At 37.8% G+C, this 12,368-nt stretch overlaps 1 protein-coding gene across 2 annotated transcripts in view; it reads left to right on the plus strand.

Annotated features, from left to right (window-relative positions):
- Positions 1–12,368, plus strand: part of taok1a (TAO kinase 1a) — a 276,152-nt gene that overhangs the window by 248,566 nt on the left and 15,218 nt on the right. For both annotated transcript variants that reach the window (XM_028806658.2, XM_051930844.1), the window contains exon 17: positions 2,603–2,806. In XM_028806658.2, coding sequence (XP_028662491.2) covers positions 2,603–2,806 — 204 coding nt within the window. The remainder of the gene's footprint in view (positions 1–2,602; positions 2,807–12,368) is intronic.

The raw sequence follows: 12,368 nt of genomic DNA on the forward strand, positions 1-12,368 counted from the left end.
TAGGATACCAAATACAGTCAATACGCCAGCGCTACATCTTCTGTGCAGTCACTGATGGATTCTTTGTTTGACCAAGGCTACTGTATAACAATGGACAGTTTCTTTACCTCTCTTGAACTGCTTGGGCTTTTACTTCTGAGGAAAATTGATGCATACATCATTGTATGACCCAACTGCCGAGATAGGTCTGGTGACTGCATTTTGTGTAAATGCATCAAGTTACAGTGTGGTGCAGTAGTTGTGTGGTAGAAAGGCAAAATTATTGCAATCACGTGGAAGGGCAAGAAAGACATCTGCCTCCTAAGCACTGTTCAGAATCTTGCAACTGCAGTATTCATATCAGGAGAGTTGTTGAAGTTACTATCCCTTGCATTATGGTAGCCTGCAATTACACAATGGATGGTACTGATCATGTGGGTCATGTGCTGGCATTTAACCCTGTCATGCATAAGCAACATACAAAATATCTTTTGAAATTTGCACAAACTATATGTTGGTGACTGTGTAAAAACATATCACATGAAGCACATATACTAAATCTGTATCATTACAACAGTGGGCACTAGACATACACTTCCTACTGTGATTATATGAACATTTTTGTATTGACAAGTTTCTGCTATACGTATTAAAAGGGCTGTGTATCAGCACTAAATTCCCGATTTGATTCTGATTCACAGTGTCCTGATTCGATATTGATTTTATCTTGACAAAATTAGCTTGCTCAGATATATTTGAAGTGATGGTTTTTTTTTTTAAAGATTACTTAACCATGCATAGAGAACATTAATATAATGTGTCAAACTTCAGTAGCACTTTATTTGGAGGGTGTTCTACATAGTGATTTCATAACGTATGCGTAAGCATAGAATGACATTTAAGGAGAAATACTTAACATCAGTATTTAGAAAATGTGGAACAAAATATCATTGCTCTTAAAAAAAGAAGAAAAAAAAAGCACTTATTCACAGTCCCGCAGTCATTCAAAATTCACCATAATTTTGCATCTACTTTATACAATATTTATATAATTTTGTTAATAATATTATGATAAAATAATTAAATATTTCTTCTTAAATAATGTTATTCAATAATCTGTTTGTGCATTATGAATCTCCATGTAGACACTGTTTAACTTAACTGTTAGCCAAATGTATTCATCTGTTGAACATTTAAAGTAAAACATTCTTGTATTAGTCGAAATTAAAGATTCAATGGGAAGACATGTCTTTCTATAATTGTACAAGTTACACATATCTTCAGTTGCTCACTTGTAGCACTCGCATTAATCAGTCTCAAATGTGTCCTCACAGTCCTCAACACTAAGAGGAAGTATTTTAAAACAAGGAACTAGAGCTAGTGCTTGTTAACAATGGCACTGAATAAATGTAAAAAAATGGAATGTAAAATAAAAAGAACTATCCATCGTGACTGATAATGCCGCTATTACAAAACTACTTCAAGTCAGCTGCTTTGTACACATGCTTACTTTTGTATCACAGGCTGCTCTGAAAATTTCAGCAATTGCCTGCTTGCTTTGCTGGGTGATGTGTGTTGCAAACTTTTTCCACTGTAGCAATACAGCTAAGCTGCCTGCTTAAAGAGAAATAACACTTATTGGTGTTGACAACACACAAACTTGAGATTGATGCGGCTATTCAATGGAATAGCACATTGGTAATGCTAGCAAGGTTTTTGAACGACAGCAAGTTGTCTCAAAAGCTCTGTATATAGGCAGCGAGGTTGCTCCCTGTGTGACTGACATTACAGCGTGCTTGTCTGCAACACATCCACCACAGGTGCCCAGTCGTTTTTAATGTGTCATTGTAACAGGAATCTGCTGCCCTGGATGTTCAGCTGTCGGAAGTTAGGGTTATTCTGAGAGATGTTGCGATGCTTTGCTTAAGATCTTCATAAAGCCTAGGTACAATAACTTCACTCATTTGCTTTCTGGTTGGTATATAGCATACCACAGTTCAAAAACCTGTATCATTTGTCGAAAGCCCTAATTTTCAACAACGATGTAGGGTTTCTTATCTTTACAGATAAAAACTGCTTTAGATTTTATTTTTTGGACACAAGGTGAATTATATGGAAGCTTGGAGCTACCAGCTGTCTCCAGTGTAGATTGATAAGGCTCTACTTCCTTGGATATAGACTGAAAAAACATTTTTGGGTGATTTCAAGATAAATGATTTCCCAAATTTGTTGTGTTACACCAATAACTAACGTCTGAGTTGCACAGCTTACATATGGGTTTGCTTTTATCCAGTTGTTCTTTACCGACACACCGTTTGAATCCGTAGCAAGTCCATACATCTGATTTAAGTGTTGAAGACTGTTTTCAGTTATAAAGGACACACCATTTTATGAGAGATAGTAAAGCACTTTTTCCATACAAATCCTTAACAGGCGCATTGGTGACATCTAATAGATTGGACACCAAAAAGGAAGATAACCAATATAGTAAGTGAGCAGGATAGAGATTCATGGGGGATGTGTCATTTGTGACAAAATTCTTTTTGGTTGGTGTAGGTTTTAAAAAATCAGACTGCATGCTTAATAAATTGTATCAAATTTATAGTCGGTGTTGATTTTATAGGAGCTAAATGAGAACCAGAGTACTCCTAAAAAAGAAAAGCAGGAATGGCTGTCTAAGCAGAAGGAGAATCTTCAGCACTTCCAGACTGAGGAGCAAGCAAACCTGTTGCGGCGCCAACGGCAGTATCTAGAACTTGAAAGTCGACGATTCAAACGACGCATACTCATTGCCAGACACAATGTTGAGCAAGATCTTGTCAGGGAGGTAAGTAAATATTTTCAAGTTCTAGTGAAGTATTTGAGCAGTTCTTGTACTTTGTCTGTAACAATGATTTAAATGTAGGTCAGGTTTTCGAAGAAAAACTTGTTTTGTATTGCTATCATTTTTTTCCCTTTTCTGTTTCTCAATAAATGTTACGTCGTATGATTTGTTTTATGTATTACATTGTCACTCGACAATACATACAAAACTCTAGGAAATTGTTAATCATCTCTCCGTTTTTTAAACATTTATTGCCAGCCAAGGTGTAACTAATTTTGATTTCTTCACCTGTGAATTAGTCATTCAGATCTTTCAAATATTTTTGTCATTAAAAAACCATTAAGATTTTTGAACCAAGGACAAAAAAGCAGATTCAGCTATATTGTGCAGACAAACCACTTTTTGATGTTGCATGTTTGAGCTGTTAAATTATATAAAAACTAGCAAAATACCCACGCTTCGCAGCGGAGAAGTAGTGTGTTAAAGAGGTTATGTAAACATATATATACATAAACATATATACTTATATATACATATCTACATATCCACATATATACATATTTATATACATATACACATCCACACATATATACATATATCAACATATATATATACACATACATATACACACATACATACATACACACATATATACACACATACAGACACATATATATACATATACATATTTACATATCTACATATATATACACATATATACATATCTACATACATACACATATATCTATCTCTCTATCTATCTATCTATCTATCTATATATCTATATATATATATATATATATATCTCTATCTATCTATCTATCTATATATATACATCCCCGTGCTTTGCAGCGGCGAAGTACTGCTTTTAAATTTTTATTAAGAAGAAAACCTTTTTATATTGAGTGAAAATATACCAATAACAATTTGTTAAGGATCTGTTTTTTTGTGAAGCTGACTTCACACAGCCTCTCCGCTGTTTTATAAACGAACGTCATATAAGGTCTTCCTTTTTCGCAGCCTTTTTATTTAATCCTGTTTTTACGATTGTTCTGTTTGTATATCACGTTGTCAGTTCAGCACTCCGGTTGTAATATGACCAAGGCGTGCAAGCACACTCTTGAGAATGCAACGTATAGTTGTACAGGAGAAAAGCAATCTTGCCTGAAATCAATGGCAACCTTTTGTAGGTCTATGAACTTAATTTAAACTTTAGGTTTACACGGTGCTTTCTTTCCGAAGTACGTGCACTCATGAATATGTCTGTATGCGTCAGTCGCTCAAATCCCCGCGGTTCGCACCGGCGAAGCTCTGCTTTTAAATTTTTATTAAGAAGAAAAGAAAACCTTTTAAAATTGAGGGAAAATATACCAATAACAGTTTGTTAAGGATCTGTTTTTTTTTGTGAAGCTGCCTTCACTCGAGTGATCACTTCGAACTTTAAGCCTGAGAAATCACCCCATAAATGCACACGTTTAATTGCACATCTGTTAATATGTATGCTTACAAAGTATTAAAAGACACTCAACAATTACACAGTATTCAAAGACACTCAACAATTAACGTCATTTACCTTCGTTCCCGCGTTTGACTCGTGCTGTAAATCTCTTCCTTGTTTTCACTTCACGTGATTACGTAGGATGCGTAATACGTGATGACGTGATACGTGACTCCGCCTCCTCCATTAGAGTATATGGACAAAAAACAGGTTCCAGTTATGACCATTACGCGTAGAATTTCGAAATGAAACCTGCCTAACTTTTGTAAGTAAGCTGTAAGGAAAGAGCCTGCCAAATTTCAGCCTTCTACCTACACGGGAAGTTGGACAATTAGTGATGAGTGAGTCAGTCAGTCAGTGAGTCAGTCAGTCAGTGAGGGCTTTGCCTTTTATTAGTACAGTGATCCCTCGCTATATCGCGCTTCGCCTTTCGCGGCTTCACTCCATCGCGGATTTTATATGTAAGCATATTTAAATATATATCGTGGATTTTTTGCTGGTTCGCGGATTTCTGCGGACAATGGGTCTTTTAATTTCTGGTACATGCTTCCTCAGTTGGTTTGCCCAGTTGATTTCATACAAGGGACGCTGTTGGCAAATTGTTGAGAAGCTTCCCAACTTACTTTTCTCTCTCTCTTGCGCTGACTATCTGTGATCCTGACGTAGGGGGTGTGAGCAGGGGGGCTGTTCGCACACCTACACGATACGGACGCTCGTCTAAAAATGCTGAAAGATTATCTTCACGTTGCTATCTTTTGTGCAGCTGCTTCCTGAAATGACATGCTGCAAGGTGCTTCGCATACATAAAAGCTCGAAGGGCACGTATTGATTTTTGATTGAAAAACAAACTCTGTCTCTCTCTCTCTCTTTGTCTGCTCCTGACGGAGGGGGTGTGAGCTGCCGCCTTCAACAGCTTTGTGCCGTGGTGCTTTGCATACTTAAAAGCAAACAGCCCTATTGATTTGCTTGCTTTTCTCTATCTATGTGACATTCTGTGCTCCTGACAAGCACTCCTTTGAAGAGGAAGATATGTTTGCATTCTTTTAATTGTGAGATGGAACTGTCATCTCTGTCTTGTCATGGAGCACAGTTTAAACTTTTGAAAAAGAGACAAATGTTTGTTTGCAGTGTTTGAATAATGTTCCTGTCTCTCTACAACCTCCTGTGTTTCTGCGTAAATCTGTGACCCAAGCATGACAATATAAAAATAACCATATAAACATATGGTTTCTACTTCGCAGATTTTCTTATTTCACGGGTGGCTCTGGAACGCAACCCCCGCGATGGAGGAGGGATTACTGTATAGATTAGCATTTTAATACTTATATTTAAAATAAGTAAATATTCAAATATATTCCAAAGTAAGTTAAAAGTTGTAAATGTCTACCCCATACCTCATTATTATTATTATGTTTTTGCTTTTTTTGCTCGTGGTGCATCGCATGCAGTACTTATGATTCATGATGCTCCTCCATAAAAAAGAATTTTCTGTGCATGGTGAAAAGTGAAGCTGGTATGCTTTACATGCCTGTAATGCATCCCGTGCCCTCCTATAACCCTTCACTCAGCTGTGTGCCTTTCTGGTCCTTGGGTGCAAAACACATGAAGTCACTGCCCATCTGTCAGTCAGTCAGCCTATCTCAGGCAGGATCAAAAACAGGGACAGCGTCAGGGCAAACACACAGATGCCCAACCACACACTAAGGCCAATCTAGAATCACCAATACAGTTAACTTGCATGTCTTTGGACTGTGGGAGGAAAAACTTGCAGACACGGGGTGAGCATGCAAACTCCACTCTCCTTACTGCAAAGCAGCAGCGCTTCCATTGCGCCACTGTGCTGCCCGTGTGTATTTTATATAAGTTGAGGCACAGTAACTGGATTTGCATTTTACAAAAGGAGATACTGAAAGTATTTAATGCTGCATTATGATGATCTTTAAGTATTTCCTCCTCATTACATTTTTACTTTTTGGCATATGAAGTATAGGGAAAGTATTGTAATTGTCCAAAAATTTGAGATTTGATGAATCTTGATGTTTTAAACCTCACTGCTTTTCTCATATACAGTGGAACCTGTGGTCACGACCGTAATTCATTCCAAAACTCGGGTCGCAACCCAGTTTGGTCGTGACCAGAAGCAATTTCCCCCCATAGGATTGTATGTAAATACAATTAATCTGTTCCGGACCGTACAAGCTGAATGTAAATATATATTTTTTAAAGATTTTTAAGCACAAAAATAGTTAATTATACCATAGAATGCATAGTGTAATAGTAAACTAAATGTAAAAACATTGAATAACACTGAGAAAACCTTGAACAGAGAAAACTAACATTGCAAGAGTTCACGCTAATAGCCTTGCGAACCGATCGCTGTAAACACGTTTTTTTTAATGAGTTTTAAGCACAGGGAAAAAAGGAACATTTGAACAAATCCGAACTTTATTTAAAAGCCAACCGTAAACAACCAAGAAAGTAACATTGCAGGAGTTCATGCTAATAACAGCCTTACGAACTGATCGCTGTAAACACTTTTTTTTAATGAGTTTTAAGCACAGGGAAAAAAGGAACATTTGAACAAATCCGAACTTTATTTAAAAGCCAACCGTAACAACCAAGAAAGAACATTGCAGGAGTTCATGCTAATAGCCTTACAAACCGATCGCTGTAAACACTTTTTTTTGATGAGTTTTAAGCACAGGGTAAAAAAAGGAACATTTGAACAAATCCGAACTTTATTAAAAAACAACCATAAACAACCAAGAAAGTAACATTGTAGGAGTTCACGCTAATAGCCTTACGAACCGATCGCTATAAACACTTTTTTTATAATGAGTTTTAACCACAGGGAAAAAAATGAACATTTGAAAAATCTGTAATTTATGCAAAAACTAACCGTAAACAACCAAGAAAACTAACCTTGCATGAGTCGAGTTCTGGCATGAAGGAAGTGAGGAGGAACTGGGTAGAAAGGAGATTAGTTTTGAGGTAAAGTCCCTCTGCGCGATGCACGTCTGACCGAGAACAATGTACTATACAGGTACAGGGAGAGACTGAACACGTGCGTAAATCACTGGTGCGTACGAACCGGAAGGGAAACGAAATAGAGCACAAAGAGTTCACAGTGAATGCACAGGGAGAGACTGAATACGTGCGGAAATCATTGGCACGTACGAACCGGAAGGGAAACTGGCTTGTTCGTCACCCGAGTGTGTGGTCGTGAACAGATGCAAAAGTTTGGCAAACTTTTTGGTCGTAACCCGATTTGTACTTGTTCCGAGACGTTTGTGACCCGAGGTTCCACTGTACGAAGTATTGGGAAAGTATTAGAATCCTCCAAAAATTCCTATTTCAAGATTTTGATGAATCTCAACGTTTTAGACCTCCCTGAGTCCGACAGTGCACTTTTGGAATTATGTCTGCAGAGTCCGATTTCTTCAACTTTTATAATAATTGTTCAATATATTAATTTCATTTGTTGTTGATGGTTCTTTAATGTACATTATAGAAAAATATAATCACTGTCTTGTGGTTTATTCCTCAGATATCCATCCCCATATCTGAGTATACGAGAAAGTCTAGGGAAGACCACTTTCGATTTTTTATTTGGCACACACTTTCATTAACAGCAACTTAAATATTACGGTATTCTACATACATAAAAAAAAAATAATGCACAGCAAAATTTTTAAAAAAGGCAGTTTTAAAGCCAGTATAACTACAGGAAAATCAGAAATATGGCAGTTATTTTCCATTAGGTTTAATGAAAAAGAAAGCCATGTTTTGTTTTCTCTGATGAAAACTTAATGGTTTTACAACAGCAAATCAGGGATCTCAGGTTCATGAGTGAAAAGGGTACGGGGTCAGGAGTAAAACGATTCCTTCTTGTTCACCAGAGAAATCTTTACCATGCATTATTAGTACACCCGTTAATCAAAATGCAGAGAAGTGTAGTAAAAAAAAAATCTTTCCAAACTATCAATTTAAAATTGTTCAAATACTGATGTTGGAAGTGATATGCAAAAAGTATTGTAGCGTAAGGTGTCGGGAGTAACACGAAGCCAAAATTATTGTGAGGTTGAAAAAAATAAAACTGAGTTACCAACATTTTCCTTCAAATAAGATTTTTTTTATGTTTGTCCTGATAGCCCTATTGTGTATAAAATCTTAGAATATTTGTACTCATTAGTAAGTAATAGAGTTTAGCCTGTTAGGTTAAGTTTAGGTGTTTTTGTGAAAAGAAAAAATAACAGTCTAATGACTCACTTTATCAAATTGCTGTTTGCTGTTACAAATTATTAACACTATACAGAGGCGCCTTAAACAGGAAATGTCCTAAAAGTTATTATATTTGAATGCTTATGATGTGCATTGTATATTCAGAGCACTTCTCAAACCTGTACATTCTGTGAAAAATCATCACGACTCCAGAAAGAACATGGATGTATGGAATATGGAACATGTCATTAAATCTGTGAATTACTGCCACTTGTTCATCTGAGTATGATAATGCATTAATTAGATATACTTCATAGATTCATGGACTTAATTTAATTAAAATTTAATGAATAATATGAATTTCAAAAATATACAAACTATTTCTGGTTAAAAGATAGACAATAAATTGAATATATTGACCAGTTCCACAATTTCTTTTCTTGATTGTTGGTTTTCTAGGTGGAATATGAGTTATTGCTCTTGTAGATTAACATTGAGTACACTCTTACACAGACAATGTTAATTTTGTTAATTAGAATAGCAGCAACTTGGGTTAGGTTACCTTTTTTTAAACCTAAATTTTAAAAGTGCTTTATTGATTATTCATATTTAGCGAAAGGTGTTCATTTATAAATGAGGTATAAAGTAATCTGCAACACTTCAGTTTACAGAGTCCTTATTGGCAGTGGCTGACATGGATTTAAGCCCAGATTTCTAGTGTTGTAAGCTGGCAGCAGTAATCTTTTCTTCACCAGAATTTTATGGATTTATTAATTAATACCCGTTTTTTTCTTGTAGCAGTTTATAAACCATTATTTGTGAAGAGTTTGATTTAAGGCCGTATTTTCTTGTATTTTGTGATTATTTTCTTCCCATATTTTAAGTTCAAGATTGGACATACAACTTTTGATGGACATTCTTCACTGGATTTTTTTATACACAATTTACATAACATTTCTGTTAATATTAAGTTATTAAGCAGTTCGCATATGTTTGCAACCCGAGATTTTTCTTCTTTTTTTTGCATATAACAAAGACATATGCTTTGCATTTGCCATTCCAACAGATTGCACATCACAAACATTAACACTGCTATCTTTTTTTCGTGTCTGCCATTTCTATAGGAGGGTGACAATGAGTTAAGTTCCAATGGATGTTTTTCAAGTGTTGACAAGCAATAAGCAAAAGGTATCACTGAAAACCACAGAAAACAAAAACAGCAAAAAAAAAAAAAAAAAAACAGTACAAGAAAAGTTCGAAGAAAGAGTTTTTTTTTTTTTTTTTTGCTGTTTCTGTCTGGGGATCGTTGTGTAAATGTGCACAACTGAGCTGCGACCACAGATCTAACTGCTCTGTGGATGATTCGTTCAAGCATTTCAAGGTCACTTCGTTGTAATGAAAGCATCTGCTGAATGTACTTCGTAGTAACGCGATTTCTATAGACTCGTGTCATATGGGGAAACTGTCGGGACCATAAAAATACTTTGTTGTAATATCTCTCATCTCGGTCTCTCTCCTCTCTCTGTGCCGCTGCAAAGCCCCGCCCACCAAGCGTTCTGAAAAGTCTGAGTGAGTCTCCGTTGCCGGCAGTTCTCTCGATAGTGGGCCGCGGACCGGGGGTTGGGGACCCCTGCTCTAAAGTACTCATTTCTAATCCTATCCATCCTCGTCACACCTAGTGCAAATCTTAGCATCTTTAACTCTGCTACCTCCAGCTCTGTCTCCTGCTTTCTGGTCAATGCCACCGTCTCCAACCCATATAACATAGCTGGTCTCACTACCGTCCTGTAGACCGTCCCTTTCACTCTTGCTGATACCCATCTGTCACAAATTACTCCTGACACTCTTCTCCACCCATTCCACCCTGCCTGCACTCTCTTTTTCACCTCTCTTCCACAATCCCCATTACTCTGTACTGTTGATCCCAAGTATTTAAACTCATCCACCTTCGCCAACTCTACTCCCTGCATCATCACCATTCCGCTGAACTCCTGTTTCCTTTTAGGGGGCGATACCTCCCTAGTTCGAATAAGTTCTTTCGTAATTGCGGTGTTTTAAGTAAACGAAAACTATATAGATATAATATTAAAAGGCGATACCTCTCCCATAGTGATACGACGGTAAAAATCACATAAGAGAAAATAGCTTAGCTTTCTTTACTGGCGATTTACGCGGCATTACAGACGGGAAGCCTATAGCAAAGACAATACCAAGGTGGAATCTTGATCTATACAGTCTGCCATCTTTCGTCACTGCACTGGAAGGCTTTCCAGGACAAATGACGATATCACCCATCCGTCCGTTGGCTTCGAAGTATTTGGCTGCTGTCCAAGTCTTATATACTGGTTCCTCCATGTGCAAGTCTTTACCTAGGTTCCAAACAAGGGAAGGAGAGGATTCCATTCTAACATACAGAAATAGTACAGTGCCCATTTTCGTAGTTGTACCTTCCGTCTTCAAATGCTTGCCTAGCAGTTCTAAATGCTGAGAGCCCCTGTGTGCTAACTTTGGCCTGGCCTATACATGTGAGTGGATTTATAAAATAATTTTTGTACAGAGCACAGTGACGTTAAACTTATTTTATTCCACCTCCCTCTCATTTACACACATGTATTCTGTCTTGTTCCTACTGACCTTCATTACTCTCCTCTCTAGAGCATATCTCCACCTCTCCAGTGTCTCCTCAACCTGCTCCCTACTATCGCTACAGATCACAATGTCGTCAGCAAACATCATAGTCCACGGGGACTCCTGTCTAATATTGTCTGTCAACCTGTCCGTCACCATTGCAAATAAGAAAGGGCTCAGAGCTGATCCCTGGTGTAATCCCACCTCCACGTTGAATGTATCCGTCGCTCCTACCGCAGACCTCAACACTGTCACACTTCCCTCGTACATATTCTGTACAACTCTAACGTACTTCTCTGCCACTCCTGATTTCCTCATACAATACCACAGCTCCTCTCAAGGCACCCTATCGTATGCTTTCTCCATGTCCACAAAGACGCAATGCAACTCCTTCTGGCCTTCTCTAAACTTCTCCATCAACACCCTCAGAGCAAACATTGCATCTGTGGTGCTCTTTCTTGGAATGAAACCATACTGCTGCTCACTAATCATCACCTCACTTCTTAACCTAGCTTCCACTGCTCTTTCCCGTAACTTCATGCTGTGGCTCATCAATTTTATTCCCCTGTAGTTACTACAGTCCTGCACATCCCGCTTATTCTTAAATATCGGCACCAGTACACTTCTTCTCCACTCCTCAGGCATCATCTCACTTTCCAAGATACCATTAAACAATCTGGTTAAAAACTCCACTGCCATCTCTCCTTAACACCTCCATGCTTCCATAGGTATGTCATCTGGACCAACGGCTTTTCCATTCTTCATCCTCTTCATAGCTGTCCTTACTTCCTCCTTGCTAATCCGTTGCACTTCCTGATTCACTATCTCCACATCATCCAACCTCTTCTCTCTCGTTCTCTTCATTCATCAACCTCTCAAAGTACTCTTTCCATCTGCTCAACACACTCTCCTCACTTGTGAGTACGTTTCCATCTTTACCCTTTATCACCCTAACCTGCTGCACATTTTTGCCAGCTCGGTCCCTCTGTCTAGCCAATTGGTACAGGTCCTTTTCTCCCTCCTTAGTGTCCAACCTCTCATACAACTCATCCTATGCCTTTTCTTTAGCCTTCGCCACCACTCTCTTCATCTTGCGCCTTATTTCCTTGTACTCTTGTCTACTTTCTGCATCTCTCTAACTATCCCACTTTTTCTTTGTCATCCTCTTCCTCTGTATACTTTCCTGTATTTCCTCATTCCACCACCAGGTTTCCTTTT

This window comes from Erpetoichthys calabaricus, chromosome 8 (assembly GCF_900747795.2).
Source record: "Erpetoichthys calabaricus chromosome 8, fErpCal1.3, whole genome shotgun sequence".
Lineage (NCBI taxonomy): Eukaryota > Metazoa > Chordata > Cladistia > Polypteriformes > Polypteridae > Erpetoichthys > Erpetoichthys calabaricus.